General features: G+C 43.0%; 1 protein-coding gene across 9 annotated transcripts in view; it reads left to right on the top strand.

The window, feature by feature from the left end:
• TFDP2 (transcription factor Dp-2 (E2F dimerization partner 2)) overlaps nt 1–18237 on the top strand; it is an 89228-nt gene extending 70991 nt beyond the window's left edge. For 7 of the 9 annotated variants that reach the window (XM_014542707.1, XM_005870004.2, XM_014542710.1 and 4 more), the window contains 7 exons: nt 2520–2682; nt 6478–6624; nt 9904–9972; nt 12818–12969; nt 15150–15316; nt 17746–17851; nt 18017–18237. In XM_014542707.1, the coding sequence (XP_014398193.1) occupies nt 2520–2682; nt 6478–6624; nt 9904–9972; nt 12818–12969; nt 15150–15316; nt 17746–17851; nt 18017–18200 (988 nt within the window). In that variant the 3' untranslated portion in view covers nt 18201–18237. The remainder of the gene's footprint in view (nt 1–2519; nt 2683–6477; nt 6625–9903; nt 9973–12817; nt 12970–15149; nt 15317–17745; nt 17852–18016) is intronic. The other 2 variants (XM_005870006.2, XM_014542711.1) reach the window with 2 other exon arrangements.
• The last annotated feature ends 470 nt before the right edge of the window (nt 18238–18707 follow it).

Genomic DNA, 18707 nt, shown 5'->3' with positions numbered 1-18707 from the left:
TTTTTTAAATATATTTTATTGATTTTTTACAGAGAGGAAGGGAGAGAGATAGAGAGTTAGAAACATCGATGAGAGAGAAACATCGATCAGCTGCCTCCTGCACATCCCCCACTGGGGATGTGCCCGCAACCCAGGCACATGCCCTTGACCGGAATTGAACCTGGGACCTTTCAGTCCGCAGGCCAACGCTCTATCCACTGAGCCAAACCGGCTTCGGCCAATGTTGACATTTAACCACAGTTCTCAAGTTTATTATCAATGCATACACTGAACTAATCTTATAAAACTTTTATATGTGGTCTTGTATTTATGTTTCAGGAGTATGTTGTTTAGCACTTAAAAATCTAGCTGTTCCTATTTAAGGACTGTGTTTAGTTTTTTCTTTAAATATTATCCATGTATGACTACAGAGGACAAATTAGCCAAACTACCCTATGATTATTTTATTGCTCCCTTTTTAAAAATACTAGAATTACATGAAAAACAACACCATGCTTTATTGCTGGCTTTTAAAAAGTATATAAATACTGAGTTGAGAATTTTATTTACTTTCAGCCATTATCCAGTTCTTAGCATAAATTAAAAACCCCATACACAACATATTTTTTTCAAAATAACTCCTGTGCTCCTATTTTTAGCAACTCTTATTTACTTTTGTCACCTGACTTGTACAAATGATACTAACTTATGTGTGACTAGCCATTTGTATCTCCATGCACCAAACTAAGGACAAATCAGCCTAGAGTGGGTTTTGTGTGGAAATGTACACAGCAAATGGGAATTGGTGGATTCTTTTCCAAAATAAAATGACTTAGAACAGTGACATAAACAGAATAGGGACATGACCGGTTTCGTGTGGAAAGTTCACCTTGGTGGCCATGTTAGGAAGGACTGGAGTGCCTATAGAACAGTTATGAGGTCCTAGTTAAGAACTGGATAAAGACTTAAAGTAAATAAAATAAAACCACCCCCTACTAGCCTTATAGGACTCACTTTCAGCACTCACTCCCGTGGTCTCTTTCAGCTCAGTATGCAGCATCTTTGCTTGTTTATATATCACTGCCTCCGAAATGGCAGTCACTAATGAACTGCTTTTCGTTTATCCAAATCAAGTTTTTCTGCCTCTTCAGTTGCCTGTGATCATTGTTTCTTTCACCCCTTTAGCAACATTAGCACTCTTGATGGCCTCTTTATGTTTTAAAATTGTGCTCTTCTGGTGATTTTCCCAGCAACAAAAGCATTCTCTCCTTTGTTGCCTGAGAGTCTCTTTTTGTCATGCTGAGGTATCAGCTTGAAAGGGTTGTCAGTTCGAGAACCGAAGTTTGGTTCCAAAACCTAGATATGTTTTCTGCGAGCAACTTGGTGGAGATGGGAGATGTTCGAGAAACGAGGTTTGACTGTATTTTATGAACACTTTCTTCTATTATAGCATTTAATGTTTAGAATCTGTTCCCTTTTATTTTTTTTTTCAGAAACTCTATTGTCAGTATATTCTTTGCCTCTCTTCAATATTAGTCATTTCCTCTTCAATATCAGTTGTGGGAGTTATGCAAAATAGATTATTGTGACCTCTTTAGCTCCTTGCACACAGCTGGTATTGAAGAGGGTGAAACTCCTCGTTTCAACTGCTGCTCTCAAATTGGCCTGCTGTGCTTTCTAGTAAATTCGTATTGGCTATTTTGGGATTACTGTTCTGATTTCCATTAAATGCAGCCCCATTGAGTATTTCTTATCCTGCTCACTACCATGTGGGCCTTGGCCATTGGTATTGTGTTCTGAGGTTTGTTGAGGATACCCTGTCATCTAGTTTTGTTGTAAATATTGTCATGAGGTTTGTATTTTGTTGTAAATGTTGTCATGAGGTCTAGTTGCTCTATCTGTTTTTATCTGGGGATTTGGAGAGTTTGAAAACTATGCTGCTGTCTTGCTATCTTCCTAGACTCCCCCATAACTGGTGTGTGTGTGTGTGTGTGTGTGTGTGTGTGTGTGTGTAGTCTGTTTGAATATTAAATATTAAATTGACATGTCTTTTATAATCTGGGCATATAGTTGGCACTCAGATTAGCAGAACTAAACCACTCAATTTAGTAGAACTAAACTGAACCCCTGAAAATTTAATGATTAAGTTATCAAAGTTTAGGCCTAGGCATTAACCAAACTTGAAATAATTAGGTAAGTATGGACCATATATGAACTACGAGGGCAGAGTTTTTATCTGTTCTCCTCATGGATTTATTTCCAGTATGTAGAATAGTGCCTGACACATAATAGTAAATAACTGGTCAATAAATATTTGTTGAAGAAATAGATGATGTGCATAAGAGAACCACTCTAGCTTTATATTTTATTAGGCTTTTAAGGTAAAAATTAAATTTAAAACATTTCCTCATCTCTAATTCAATTAAACCTTACCACTTGAAACAAAAATCAAATTACTGTCTTTTCATTATGTTATACTTTTGTAAAGGAAGTCTCTAAGTAAGTATGATGGAGTATAAAAATTTGTTTTTCTCTTTTAGTAAACGAAGCAAAAAAGGAGATAAAAATGGAAAAGGCTTGAGACATTTTTCAATGAAAGTGTGTGAGAAAGTTCAGCGGAAAGGCACAACGTCGTATAATGAAGTAGCCGATGAGCTGGTATCAGAGTTCACCAATTCAAATAACCATTTGGCAGCTGATTCGGTAGGTAGATCATGCACTTGACATTGACTGTGATTAGTGATGCAACAGTGTACCTCTTTGGGTTATCTGTGTCATCGATATGAGGACTCAGACAAGCTAAGGGTTTCCCAGTTCCTCCTTTACTTGAGGGTTTCATATTGTCTGTTGAGAATTTTTGGTTGTTGATTTTTTGTTTTTGGAAAGAATTCTTTTATTATTTATTTCAGCATACAGATGAACAAATATTTTTTAAAATATAACTTTGGGGATTCCTGAGGGAGCATACTGATATTTGTTATGTTATCATTTCTACAGTGTCAAAATTTCTATTTACATTCAGTTCTAGAACTTAAACCTCCCATTTATTATTATTTTTTAAAAATATTGATTTCAGAGAGGAAGGGAGAGGGAGAGAGAGATAGAAACATCAATGATGAGAGAGAATCATTGATGGGCTGCCTCCTGCATGCCCCACACTGGGGATCGAGCCCACAATCTGGGCATGTGCCCCAACTGGGAATTGAACTGTGACCTCCTGGTTCATAGGTCAATGCTCCGCCATTGAGCCACGCTGTCCTGGCAAATCTCCTTTATTTAAGTTTAGTTCTACCTTTAAGTGGATTCAGTGTTCTCCACCATCCTTTATAATCAGAGCATTTGATTGATTGGATTTTGTTCTTAGGATCTACCCATACACAATAAGATAAAGGGCTTTTTCCACAATGCAAGTTAACACAGTTTTCTTCATTGAGAAAGTCTTGCTACCTACCCCTTCCCACCCTCCTCAAAAAAGTCAGCTGAATTAAATACTGTTCTTTAGTTAGTGATCTATGTGATTGGCATTTGGGTGCAAGTTCCCTGTTTTCATTGTAAGCTAGTAAGAGTACAGTAGGTCCTTGGGTCACGTTGGAGATCCATAATCCGAGGTAACTCGATTTTCACCGTAAGTCGGAACCCACCTACATAAGCACCTACGTCACTCACATGGAGCATATTCACAGCAGTAATGAAGTGAAACAATAAAAAAAAATTAAAAGAAAGATAATTCCTGACCTTTACTGTGGTAAATAAATAATAAAAAACATAAAGCACATATGTACATATGTGGAAATGACGGAACTTTTTTTTTTATAAATAAATGGGAGATGGCGATGTAACCACGAAACGACGTACGTCGCATCCGACGTAACCCGAGGACTGTATGTGGATTAGTACTAGTCCATGGACCACATTTTGAGATGCACTGTTTACCTAGAGCTTAAAACATGCATCCTTGCCCTAGCTGGCTTGGCTCAATGGATAGAGCATCAGCCTTTGGACTGAAGGGTCCCAGGTTCGATTCTGGCCAAGGGCACATGCCTGGTTGCAGCCTCGATCCCCAATTGGGGGCGTGCAGGAGGCAGCCGATCAATGATTCTCTCTCATTGATGTTTCTCTCTTCTTCTCCCTTCCTCTCTAAAATCAATAAAGAAATATATTTTTTAAAAAAGGATATGCATTCTTGACTTTTCAAAGTCAAATATCCTCCCAGACAATGCAAGGCCTTAGCTCACATTAACTTCATTACCCCTTTCTGCTATATATACTATTGCTGTCATGTATATTAGTTCTATATATATTCTAGCCTCAAAAAGACATTCTTGTTTTATTTAATTTTTAAAAAAAATATTTATATTGATTTCAGAGAGAGAGGGAGAGGGGGAGAAAAATAGAAACATCAGTGATGAGAGGGAATCATTGATTGGCTACCTCCTGCATGCCCCACACTGGGGATTGAGCCCATAACCTGGGCATATGCCCTGAATGGGAATCAAACCGTGATCTCCTGGTTCATAGGTCAACACTCAGGCCACGCTGGCCGCGCCATTCTTGTTTTATACAGAGAATGTTAATTGAGATTTTCCTTTTGAGTTGGTCTTCATTCCATCTTACTTTTCCATGCTCTATCTCAGTTACATCATCTTTCTTCTCCCTGAAGAAGGCCTTTTAGCATTTTCAAATTTAGATCTGTAGGTAACATAATCTTTACTTTCTTTAATAGTTCTATGTTTTAGATTGTTTAAAAGTATCTTTATTTTTCTTTACTTTTGAAGGATAGTTTCAGTGGGTATAGAATTTTTCAGCACTTTGAAGATGTTATAAAACTAGAGGCCCGTGCACGAATTTGTGCACTGGTGGGGTCCCTTGGCCTGGCCGTTGATCGGGGCCGTTCGGGGCCATCTCTCCCAGTCCCGATCGGGGTGGCCAGCTGGGAAGGGACCACAGGAGGTCTCCAGGGTGTGTCCAGCACATGTCGCAGTCTCGATCGGCCCGACCCCAACAGCAAGCTAACCTACCGGTCAGAGCGGCAGCCCCCTGGTGGTCAGTGTGCTCCATAGCGACTGTTCGAGCAGTTGACCATTCGACCGATTGGTCAGACACGTAACATATTAGGCATTATAGATTATCTACACTAATAAAAGAGAAACATGGTAATTGGTGTACGAGCTACCCTTCCCATTGGCTAATCAGCATATCCTTATGCAAATTAACTGTCAGCCAAGATGGCGGCCGGCAGCCAGGCACCATCGGCCCTGCCCTGAGTGTGACAGTGGCGGTGCCCCTACCCCCTGATCCGCCCTGCTGTGTGTGTGACAGGGGGCGGTGCCCTAACTCCCCTATCGGCCCTACTCTGTGCGTGACAGGGGGGAGCTCCTCAACCCCCTGATGGGCCCTGCTCTGTGCATGACAGGGGGGAGCTCCCCAACCCCCTGATTGGCCCTGCTCTGTGCGTGACTGAGGGTGGCATCGCAACCTCCCAATCCGCCCTGCTCTGTGCATGACAGGGGGGAGCTCCCCAACCCCCTGATTGGCCCTGCTCTGTGCGTGACAGGGGGGAGCTCCTCAACCCCCTGATGGGCCCTGCTCTGTGCATGACAGGGGGGAGCTCCCCAACCCCCTGATTGGCCCTGCTCTGTGCGTGACAGGGGGGAGCTCCTCAACCCCCTGATGGGCCCTGCTCTGTGCATGACAGGGGGGAGCTCCCCAACCCCCTGATTGGCCCTGCTCTGTGCGTGACAGGGGGGAGCTCCTCAACCCCCTGATGGGCCCTGCTCTGTGCATGACAGGGGGGAGCTCCCCAACCCCCTGATTGGCCCTGCTCTGTGCGTGACAGGGGGGAGCTCCTCAACCCCCTGATGGGCCCTGCTCTGTGCATGACAGGGGGGAGCTCCCCAACCCCCTGATTGGCCCTGCTCTGTGCGTGACAGGGTACGGAGCCCCAACCCCCCTGATGGGCCCTGCTCTGTGTGTGACAGGGGGCAGTGCCCTAACTCCCCTACCGGCCCTACTCTGTGCGTGACGGGGGGAGCTCCCCAACCCCCTGATTGGCCCTGCTCTGTGCATCACAGGGGGTGGCCCCTCAACCTCCCCATCGACCCTGCCTTGAGTGTGATAGGGGGCGGTGCCCCAACCCCCCAATCAGCCCTACCCTGAGCGTGACTGAGGGCGGCATCGCAACCTCCCGATCTGCCCTGCTCTGTGCATGACAGGGGGCAGCGCCCCAACTCCCCAATCAGCCCTGCTCTGAGCCCGATCAGGGGCTGCACCTAGGGATTGGGCCTGCCCTCTGCCACCCGGGAGCAGGCCTAAGCCAGCAGGTCGTTATCTCCTGAGGGGTCCCAGACTGCAAGAGGGCACAGGCCGGGCTGAGGGACCCCCCCTTCCCCCCCGAGTGCACAAATTTTTGTGCACCGGGCCTCTAGTTTATTAAATATTTTAATATCTGTGACTTATCTTAACTCTTAACTTTTATCACTTAATAAATGTATTTTTTAGCAGGCTTATGACCAGAAGAACATTAGGCGAAGAGTTTATGATGCTTTAAATGTGCTAATGGCAATGAACATAATATCAAAAGAAAAAAAAGAAATCAAGTGGATTGGCCTGCCTACCAATTCTGCTCAGGAGTGTCAAAACCTGGAGGTAAGAAAGGAAAATCTGATTATACAAAGTGGTTTGCTTTGTTTTACATCAGAGGCATTTTAATTTAGAAATGTGGTTACATACTAGTAAAATATTTCTAATTATGTATACTATGTCTTTTTAAAAAATAGATTCTTCTACATAGAGTTTTAGAACTGGAAGAAACTTTAGAGATATGTAGTCTGACTGGTGTCCCGATGAAACGAGGGGCATAGAAATTAGATGGCTTGATTTTTACTGTTTCTTAGAGAAGATCTTTATTTTACTCTAATTCAATTCTGAGCACTCTAACAATAACATTTTGGTGATTCATGTAACAGAAATACTATCTCAGTTTTGATATAATGCTTGCTTAATGGACCCCAAAATATGGGTGAAGCTGTCCATTTGTTTCTTATGTTTAAGCTTTTACCTTTAACTCTGGAATCAGTGGCAACAGAATGGTATTTCATTCGTATCTTTATCAGAATAGATCAAATGTGTAGCAGTAACATGAATTTTGACATGATGTGTACAAAAACATTTTTTATTCTGTTAACTTTATCATTATAGGAAATCTTTCCTAAATGAACATGTGCCTTGACATAGTTTCCAAATCTGACATATTTTTATTGTCATGGCCATAAAGGGAATAAAGTGAGATGACAGGTAGCTTATGGAGATAAATGTGGTTGATTTCATGTTTTTCTCATGATTTGGTATCAGTATAGTTGTGGATGGAGGGAGAAACCAGACATTTATCAGAAATTATAACTTTATTTATATGGTGCAGTGGAAATGCCCTCCTCTTCTCCTTTTGATAGAGTGGAAGTTGAGCATCATTGTAATTACTGGTAATATTAAGCTGATAACAAAAATCTATTAGCATCTGCTAGCTATGTGCTTAATCAAAGATTGTACAAGACAAAGATCTCTCACTCCAAGGAGCTTTCATTCTGATTAAGAGGAGAAATGTAAAAAGTGTTACCAAAAATGTGATTACTACTATGAAAGAAGTATGGACAGATTTTCTGGGAGATAAGGGAGGGCTTTACAAGAAAAAAATCCCTGAGCTCAGTCATGAGGGAGGAGTAGGAGTTTGCCAAGTGGTTTAAAGCAGGGAGGGCCTTCCAGGAAGAGGCCTGCATGGGCCGAGGCAGGCATCGGAAAGCGTGCCCACAGTGGGGTGTGGCCAGAGTACAGGCAAGGAGAAAGTCCTAAGCTGTTGGGATCTGGTCCTATAAACTAGGGGAAGCTATTGAAGAATTAAAAAGAGGAGGGCTGATGGGATGTATTCTGAAGGATCACTCTACTAGAGGGTTGGAAGTTGGACAGACAGGAAGATGAGGAGGGGAGATTGGAGGTGGCCTGCATTCATTACGGCAGTGGCAGTGAGTTTGGAGAAGTGTTCTAGAGGTAGAATTGGTACAACTTGTGTGTGCAGGAGGGGCAGGTGGGGGGACCTATCACGCTTCAGGTACAGGGCAGAACTCCTACAACATCTTTTCAAATGTTGAAGGCCACACTGATTTCACAGTCAGCCTAAAGTTATTTAGGATTAAAGTGTGGTAGTGGTTAGGAATAATGAGAGGAAATTTCTGGTACAGACTAGAGTGGATGGGGAGCAAATAAGAAATAATTCTTTTGCCAAACCGGTTTGGCTCAGTGGATAGAGCATCGGCCTGCGGACTGAAGGGTCCCAGGTTCGATTCCGGTCAAGGGCATATACCTTGGTTGCGGGCACATACTCAGTAGGAGGTGTGCAGGAGGCAGCTGGTCGATGTTTCTCTCTCATCGATGTTTCTAACTCTCTATCCCTCTCCCTCCCTCTCTGTAAAAAATCAATAAAATATATTTTTTTAAAAAATCTTAAAAAAATAAATAAATAATTCTTTTGGAGTAGACAAGAAAAATGTCTCATTTGATGTCATTGACTTTTTGCCCAAAGAGACAGGAACTCATCGCAAGGAAAATCGAACCCTAAGATCTGTTTTCCAGGAAGTTGTAAGAATGAGGAAAATAACAGTCCTTTGAAGCTAGGAAATTTATCCCATTAGCATGCTTCTTACTACAGACAGGAATTGAATTGTATATTGAATATATATAAGCTACCTGTATTAGCAGCTGTGCTTTTTTTTTTAATACATTTTTTATTTTAGAGAGTAAGGGAGAGGGAGAGAGAGATAGAACATCAACGATGAGAGAGAATCATTGATTGGCTGCCTCCTGCATGCTCCCTACTGGGGATCGAGCCCACAACCTGGGCCTGTGCCCTGGACCAGAATAGAACCTGGGACCCTTGAGTCCACAGGTCAACGCTCTATCCACTGAGCCAAATTGGCTCAGGCCAGCTGTGCTTATTTAAGTCAATTAAAATACAGTATACCAATTTTACGTCAATAATAAACTAAAATAAAAGAAGAAAAGGAAGGAAGGAGAAAGAAGGAAAAGGAGAGAGAGAAATCTGACATAATTTCTCTTATCAGGAAAGTGATATTTACACATGAGAAACAGGAAATGATACAAGATACAATAGGATTAAAAATTAACTTCTATGTGACCAGGGCCAGTATGGAATGAGTGTTAGTACTGACCAGGTTATTGGGAAATACTGTTACTAATGAGAGTGCAAATTGGTAAAACATTTTTGGAGAGGACTATATGTGTATTCTTTGAGCCGGCAATCAGCCATGTGAGTTTTTTTTTTAAAAAAGCAAATCAATTAATTGAAAGTAAAAATAAAAGTCAGACTGAGATCTTACCTCATTCTTGGTGGGTGGGGAGGGTGAGCATAATATAGCAAAGCAGTTAATATTAGGGTCTCTGGAACCAGATGGCTGGGGTTCTTGCCAAGCACTAAGCAGTGTGCCCTTGGGCAGTTACTTAACCCTCTGTGCCTCCATTTCCTTACATGCGAGTGGATAAGGACATACATAGGGCCTTGAGAAGAGGAACTGAGGTAATGTGTGGGGAGTGCTGAGCTGGGTGCTGGCACATAGAGTAAGTGTCCTGAGTGTTAGCTCTCACTGTTGAACTTAAGTGGTAAATAGCAATGAGTCCTGCACACCAGGCATTCCTTAAGCAGACGGTTTCATTACTGATAGCAGCTGCTGCAATTCTGCTGAACTGTCTGCTCGCTTACCCCAACCCCTACCCGCAAAGAGGTGTGGCTTGCCTTTATTGATGTTGGTTTGCATCTCTCTAAAGAAAATTCTTGATATCTCAGAATTGGGACCTGAAAATGAGCAATGCTTTATACCCTACACATCTTCATGTTATTTTGTGACCTGTGTTTCAAAGATAGAGAAGCAGAGGCGGATAGAACGGATAAAGCAGAAGCGGGCCCAGCTGCAAGAGCTTCTCCTGCAGGTAAAGATGCTGGGATGCCTTTCGTACCTGCCCTGCCTGTGTCTGCTTCTCCGCTTACTTGCTTGTTTCCTACTCTGGGTGCCTTTGAGGGAGTGTCTGGGACCACAGTCGGGCAGCCTCCCACAGGCGAGCCCACTGCCATCCATGGTCTGTCTCTAAGCTGGTTCCGTCTCTCACCATCATCAGGGCCCCACAGCCCTCACCTGCCCTGTGGGTGACATTTTATACAACAGTTTACTTTGACACTTATCTTTACTCTGAACAGAAACTATTCGGAGTGTGTGTGTGTGTGTGTGTGTGTGTGTGTTTTAGTCCTAATGTGGAATACTAAGAAGTAAAGCTAGTTAAATTTTGGGCACATTGAGTAAAATAATTAAATCCACCTGTAATACTCATTATCTGTAAGTAACAGAATAACATGCAATACTCAATAAGCTTTGTAAAAATACCTAACCTTAAAATGCATTTATGTTTAAAAGAAAATTAAAATTTATAGTGTAATAAGGATCTCTCTATATGTTTTTGAATAATTGCCTAGAATTTGGATGATTTTAAAAAATATAATAGAGAGCCTTTGTATGAAGTTATGGGAGGTGAAATCACAAGGTAGATAGCTTGTTTTTTCTATTTTTGGTAATTGCAGTTGGTACAAAAATTCACTTTGAGCCATACAGTGGAACTATATTCAATCCAGCCCAAAACTTGTAAAATGAGTCAGGGAATCTTTATGCCTTTGCTGTTTTTCATTGCAGCAAAGCAAGCAAGAATTTATTAGCCACAGCAAAAACACACTTAGGACTGAATCCAGGAAGGGCATGGAAGAAGCAATAGGAGAGCCTCAGCTAGGCTGCTTTGGCTCACTGGGAAGTCAGAGAAAATGGGGCCTTGGGCACAGGTTTATGGGGTTAGCCTGGGACGAGCTGCCACTGCCCGTTGTTCCACTGATTGCAAACCTCGTGTAGGGGTTGAGGAGATACACGTGCCTGTGGTTCTCAACCTTCTGGCCCTTTAAATACAGTTCCTCATGTTGTGACCCAACCATAAAATTATTTTCGTTGCTACTTCATAACTGTAATGTTGCTACTGTTATGAATCGTAATGTAAATATCTGATATGCAGGATGGTCTTAGGCGACCCCTGTGAAAGGGTCGTTCGACCGCCAAAGGGTCGTGATCCACAGGTTGAGAACCGCTGCTGTAGGGGAAGGAGAGGGGGAAGGAATGGCACAGGCGTGTTCCTAGGAGGGAATGCATGCCTTTATGCCTTTGCTTTTATCTGCAATTTTCTTTATTTGAACAGCTTTCAACCAATCCTAAAATCAACTTTGATTTGAACAACTATAAGTCTTTTAATTTTTGGTGAAATTTACTTTTCAGAAATAAAGATACCAAGGAGTTACCAGGTTTTCCCCCTAAAGTAGTCACTTTGTCTGAAGGATAGAATGTTAAGTACTCCTGAATAGTCCAGGTTTTTGTGTTAAACTTTCTAGATGCTTATGTTTGTGTTTTTCTCTCACATTCGTGAATAAATCGGAGGGTCTGTGCTGATCTGAGCGGGAAGCAGGGCCAGGGCAGGGGAGTGGCAGCAGGTGGAACAGGGAGCCCGGACACTGGGCCTTTTCTTCTTTTCTGTGTTCTGTGTCCGCTTTTCACACTGAGTGAGCCCCATAGAACCTACCGCTGGAGGCCGTATTTTATGTTTTTCATAGTGGATGTCCAAATAAGATTTTGTTTGAAGAGACTGTTGCAGCTTTAAAAAAGCTGATCCTTGATTCCTTTTCCTGCAGCTGCTCCCTGCAGCATCCTGCCTTCTTGTAGACCTGGCCAGCCGGGCCCTCTCGTCTTAGCTCCTGCCCTGCACCTGCTTCCCCTCGCTCCCTCTCTCAGTCCCCGTCCCTGCACAGTTAGCTGCAGGAGTTCCCTGTCAACTCATGGTCCCTAAGCTCCGTGCTGAGCCTTCCTCAGGTTTCCTCAGAGTGTCATGGAACACTTTGGAGCTGGATTTTCGGCATATGTTATATTTAAAATCTGTTTCTCAATAGACTTGTAATTATGTGTTTATCAGAAAGAATGTTGCTAGCCAAGATAGCTCTCATTATGTGTATTTTAGGTCCTAAATTTTTTCCCCCTCTGTGGTCTCTCAAACCAAATACTTATAGAAGATTTCAACCTGGAGCACCCTAGCTGTAAACATTTATAAAAGCAGTTCTCTCTATTGAAATGAAACCCAAAGTACAGCAAGAAACAGGCACTTTTTGCTTTTTCATACCTTATTTCCTCCTAGCATTTTGTTCTTTCCTTCATCAAATAACAGGGATGAAGTTGTCTTAGAAAGAAAATTAAGTCCCTGAACAATAATAATTTGCCATAGCCTAGTTCGCTTAATTCTTTTTAACAGTTAATGTCAGCGCACTGACATCACATAGCACAGGTGAGTTATGCCTAATGCCACTGCCTCTTTGCATATCACTGGGCTAGAGTAAGCGATGTATTCAACCCTGAACTCATGGGCGTCTGTGGCGGGTGAGTGGAAAGCAAGCTCCCTCGGTGTCATTTTCCCTGAATCACTCTCTCGAGGAGCTGCAGGTGCCCCTGGCTCTCAGATTTGTAAGGTCCCATTTCTATGGGTAACAAACCATGGGCCCCATTATTTACATTATGATGATGTTAGACACCATTTAAATGTATATTTTTTCCCTTGAAATATATTTATTGAGTTGGATTTTTCTAATCTTTTTTCTAAATGTCTAATTCACTACAGGTGAAAGGTCTCTTTAAACTCTATTCATTTAATTCCAACTCACTTATCCATATTAAATGACTATTTTTTTTATCGATCATTACAGCAAATCGCTTTCAAAAACCTGGTACAGAGAAATCGGCAAAATGAACAGCAGAACCAGGGCCCGCCAGCTCTGAACTCCACCATTCAGCTGCCGTTTATAATCATCAACACGAGCAGGAAAACAGTCATAGACTGCAGTATCTCCAGTGACAAGTGAGTACAGAATGGGGGCAGGTTGCAGGGCGGCCTTCTCTTCACGCAGTCCTGTCATTTGCCAAAATAAGAGGGGTGTACTCCATTCTCTGAGTCCTCCAAGGCTGACTTCCTTGGGGCGTGTGAAACACCTTTTCATACATGGAGAGCTGTCAGCTTCTGGCCTGTGCTCCATCACTCGCCCTCCACAGCCCCCAGTCATGTGCAGGGTGGTGCCTGGACCCAGGCCAGGATGTACACGTATGTACGTGCATGTGGCATAATTGTGGGCAAGAACTGCAGCGAGGTAGACCATCAGTGAGGGTCTGACACAGGTAGGCTCACTGGTGATTCACTGTCATAGTTTATTGTGGAAACATTTTAGATCAACATGAGGCATAAAAGCAATTACCTCTTTGTTTTACTATCGCTTAGTTGAGTGGGCTTCTGTTTATTAATGGATGAATAGACATGAAAATGCTAGGTGCAATCTCTGCTTTGTTTTTTTTGTTGTTTTTTTAAAAAAATATATTTTATTGATTTTTTTACAGAGAGGAAGGTAGAGCGATAGAGAGTTAGAAACATCGATGAGAGAGAAACATCGATCAGCTGCCTCCTGCACACCCCCTACTGGGGATGCACCTACAACCAAGGTACATGCCCTTGACCGGAATCGAACCTGGGACCCTTCAGTCCGCAGGCCGACACTCTGTCCACTGAGCCAAACCGGTTAGGGCTCTGCTTTGTTTTTTAATCTTATAATTGAAAGTTAATATTTTTGACCACCTTCATATATTTTGCCCTCCCCCTCCCCCAATCAATTCTCTGTATCTATGAATTCAATTTTTAAGTTCCACATTAAGTGAGATCATTCAGTATTTGTCTTTCTCTGAATTATTTCACTTAGCATAATGCCCTCAGAGTCCATCCACGTTGTCACAAATGGCAGCGTTTCCTTCTCTTTTTTTGTGGCTGAATATTTTATTGTATCTATACATTTTCTTTATCCATCCATCAATAATATAGAATTAATGTGAGATTTATTTTACCTTCATAAAAATAGTTAATTCGTTGGTCTTCAGGCTGTGATCAGTATCATGAGACAGTTGAGGGCATGGGGTGGAGTGAGACAGACCCAGGTGTGGATGACGGCTCCCCCGTTTAACTGCTCCAGAGCTCCGTTTTCCGGAAAACAAATGGGGATGATACCAGGACCTCCGTCACTTCCTAGCCCTGTGGTGAGGATTAAATGAGATAATGCCTAAGGCTTGGACTCAAAGCAGGCAATTTAAACATGTTAAATGCTTTCATAAAGGAATTGCAGGGAGTCATTGGCCTAAGGGCATTATGGCTTCTGTTCATCCCTGGCTGGGGTCTAGTAAGGGTTCCATTCTTGGGTGGTAACTGACTCAATGCTCTTCCCTGGAGGGAGGAGACTCTAAGAAGCTTGCAGCAGTTTGTTGTTCAAGGCAGGTCCTACAGCCTTTCTTTCACTTACTTTGGTGATGCAATCTTTTCCCCTTACTTAGCCAGGCAGCTCTCCCACCATGAGCATTAAATTGACCAAACTAACCCTGGCCGGTGTTGCCAAGTGGTTAGAGCGCCAGCCCGCACACTGAAGGGTCTCAGGTTCAATTCCCGGTCCAGGGCACATACGTGGGTTGTGGGTTCTTGTGGTCCCGTCCCCCACCCCCCCCACCCCCAATTAGGGCTCATTCAAGAGGCAACCAATCCATGTGTCTCTTTTACCTTGTTTTTCTCTCTCTCTTGAAAGGCAATGGAAAAAATATACTCTTGAGGATTAACAAAAAAAAAGGAAAGAAAAGTATTGGATTTAGACCAGTATTTCTGCCTCCAATTTGCAATAGCTTAATGAGGGCTAAAGTTTATGGACCTCTTTTGTCTGTCACAGGAAAGTTAGACACGTTAAGCGCCTTGTCAGTCACCGGTGACTGACACTATACTTTCCGTCCGGAGACCAAACAGGCTGGGCGCTTAACATGTTACTTGGGAAAGTGGTGTATTTGAGATGTCATCTCCTGAATACAGCAGAATGACCCTTATTGCTATAAACATCGATAATTTCTAGTGCTGTAGCTGAACTTAGGCCCTCATTCTTTTATGTAATATACAGAGTATAAAACTCCTCAGACCTCTCCAACACCACGGAAGCCCTGTACCAACTTTGTTTCCTGGTGCAGGTTTGAATATCTTTTCAATTTTGACAACACCTTTGAGATCCATGATGACATCGAAGTACTGAAGCGGATGGGAATGTCCTTTGGCCTGGAGTCAGGCAAATGTTCTCTGGAGGATCTGAAACGTGCTAAATCCCTGGTGCCAAAGGCGTTAGAAGGTTATATCACAGGTATGTTAACGGATCCTTTCACATGTTGTCCCTGATTAAATATATCAAACCCTAACATGTTAAAACCTTTCTCCTTTTCTCATAGAAAATTAGTTCAAGTCCACTGTATGCTCGCCCTTGATTCTGAACCCTTTCCTACTTTAACATTTTGAGGAACTGCCATACTATTTTCCAAAGCAGTTGTACCATTTTACAGTTCTACCAGCAATGTATGCGAGTTTGTTTGTCCACACCCTTCTAAACACTTGTTGGCCACCTTTTTATTACAGCCATCCTAATAGATGTGGTATCTCACTGTCAATTTGATTTGCATTTCCCTAGTGACTAATGATGTGAGCATCTTTTCATGTGCTTATTGGCCATTCATAAATCTTCCTTGGAGAATGTCTATTCAGATCCTTTGCTCGTTTTTTAAATTGGATTCTTTATCATTTTTATTATGAACTATAAAAGTATGCTTGAATATACTAAAAACCACTGTTTTGCATGTTATATAATTCAGATTTTGTTTCACTAATTCTGACATCTTTATGATTGTCCTAACTTACTAAGATTATGGTATGTTCTGCACCTAGAATTTGGATGTAGCAAACAGTGCTTCTGCCTTTGCTTTGGGCAGTTCCCTTCATTGTATTACCTCCTAGAATTGCACATCAGTTTTTAAAGGCATGTTAGTAAGTGCTAAGGTATATTAAATCAGATATAAGCAAAGTAGTTTTTATTTGTTTTGTTTTGTGGTTTTGGCTCTTTGGTCACAACACAAGTGTCTGTTGGATTTAGTTCTTAAATTGGCATCACCCACTCATGAGACCCCATCTTATTGCCCCTCAGCCAGTATCTCCCCCTGCTCTCTCCTAGGACAGGACTGGCTGTTTTATTGGCAGCCCAGCAGCTTTTCAGTAACTCACCACAACTTTACTTCAGTCCATTCTCATTGTAAAAGCTCAGCGATTAGGCAGGCTCTCTGGCTTTTATCTCTTGGTGACCTCATTGGCAGCCTGGGGCACAGACTTTTGGTTAGTTCAAAAGAACAAACGTGTGCCTTTAGTGCAAAGGACAGAGGGCTCTGGAGTACGATGGTGAGAACCACTGTGTGGTTTCTAGGATAATGTGAACGAAACAGGCTTTCAGAGCTGTTGTGAAGAGAAAGTGTCCTGTGTTATGCAACTAGCTGAGCTCTGACGAAGTTTCCATGTATGCTAATTACTATTTGGATCAGGATTCTGGCTTTAATGTTATCGTGTACAGACTTGTTATTTAATGTATTTAAAGTCTGCTGTTCCTAGAACTGAAGTTCTTTTTTTCACAGCTGCCTTGTTAGCCTGTGAGAAACCGGTTCCCAAGGCCATTCTAAAATCAGTGTAGAGATTCGCTTACTTCTTCCTCCTAGGATGCCTCTCACTTGGCCCGACAATGCTGGATAGCAGTTTCCAATCTTAACACAGAGCTTTCTGCTTTTTGCGCAGTAATTATAAAATTATTTTGATTAAATATAATAAGCTTTCATTTTGGTAAATTACATTTTTCTGAGTGTACATTCGATCTTATAATGTAATTCTAAGAATTTCTCTTAGAATTGTATTTCTAATCTGCACATCACCTTCTTTGTAAACTCACTATTGGAAGAGACTGTATCATTCATTCATTAACATTTAGATCTTACATGTTCCTGTCACTGTCTTCTCTGAGCTGACATCCTAGATAAGGAGGTAAGCATTAAACAAGTGAAACTATAGTCAGAATTGGTCAAGGTTATGATAGGAGAACTAAGATGTATGTGTAGAACACAACATTGAAAGGACAGACCCAGAATATTTATGCAGACTGAAAAAGCATTGCCTGTGTCACCCTCACTAAAAGCATGACTGCTCGTGGCCTTTCACAATAAGAGCTAGTTTGAGTTTTAAGCAAAAGGTACCAGGAGAAAGAATAGGTCTTGGATGACTAGTAGCACTGCGTTCCCCAGGGGGGCACTTGAAAAGATGGATTCAGTGGGGGTTTTGGCAAAAATGTGTCTGTCCTTCGTACCTGAGACATTTCCGATGTGACTCTCTCTTTACCCACTGCTGGCTTTGGCTGTTTCCACCGTCAGGGTCCCGAGTCTTCCATGGCGAGGACAGCAGGCGTCCATGGTAGTCCAGTGAGTGCTGCCTCTTGGGGTCTTGAGGAAAGAGAACGAGAGCCCACAGTTGGTTGAATTTGAATTTTTTCTTGCTGTAGTCAGCCTTCCTGTCTCTCCCCCACTCCCCCTTATGATTTAGAAATGTCTTTTTTCTGCTGAAGAAATCTGGCTTCTCCCCAGGGCAGGAGACTTGTGTGGCTATGATTAGAACAGGCTGATGCCCTCACTCGTCCGCTGTCTTCCCACGGGAACAATAGCAGCCACAGGACTGCGGGACCCACCCCTTCTGTCTTTGTTTTCCCCGTAGATATCTCCACAGGACCGTCATGGTTAAACCAGGGGCTGCTTTTGAACTCTGCCCAGTCAGTTTCAAGTTTAGACCTGACCACTGGTGCCACCTTATCCCAATCAAGGTACGTATGTTTCCAGGTTCAAAAGGCCCCTCTCGGAGCGCAGCATGCCCCTGCCCAGGCCCTGGCAGAGCCCTCCGTGGCTCCTTTCCCCTGCCCCATTCCTGTGTGTTACGAAGCGGAAAACGTTCGCCGCGTTAATGAGCCTGTGTTTGAATTGTTTGCTAGCGTAACCCAGGGGTTCTGCTTGGATGCTGAAGTGGCCTTAGCAACGGGGCAGATCCTTGCCCCAAACAGTCACCAGTCCAGCAGCGCGGCCTCTCACTGCTCCGAGTCCCGCGGCGAGACGCCCTGCTCGCTCAACGACGACGACGAGGAGGAAGAGGAGGAGGACTCCTCCTCCCCAGAATAAAGACAGGACGAAACCCACGTTTTCCTATTGATGCTCATGTGTGTTTTAGTGTGAGCTCTTGTTTTTGAAATGATTGCTTCAGTCCTTGCTTCTGTTTGCACTGTGTGTCCAGTGGAAACTAGGGAAACACAATCTGCGAATTACACGCAGGCTGACACGCTTGAGATGAATGTTACCGTCTGTGAATGAGAACTGACAGTAGGGTAGTAGGTCACCTCTCAGACAGAGCGAGCTTTCTGAGGGGACAGTCCTGGGAGAACTGGGCTGCATGAACAAAGCTCATTTACCTTCCGCAGGTGGGACCTCTCTGTTCCCCCCACCCACGTGACCCTCCTTAGAACCAGGATTGCTTCTCTCCTTGGGAGGCACGAATGGGCGTGACAAGCTCCGGTGGGTGCTCGGTGGGCCTGTGCACAAGCTGCACTGCGGAGCTAGCTGAAAGCCTTGTTGAGGTGCTTTACGCATCAGCTGCCTTAGACAGCTTCTAGAAAGGAGCGCGCTAACTCT

This window comes from Myotis brandtii, unplaced genomic scaffold, assembly GCF_000412655.1.
Source record: "Myotis brandtii unplaced genomic scaffold, ASM41265v1 scaffold312, whole genome shotgun sequence".
NCBI classification, from domain to species: Eukaryota; Metazoa; Chordata; class Mammalia; order Chiroptera; family Vespertilionidae; genus Myotis; species Myotis brandtii.
Note: the sequence above shows the minus strand (reverse complement) of the source record. Positions and strands in the feature narration are given on the sequence as shown.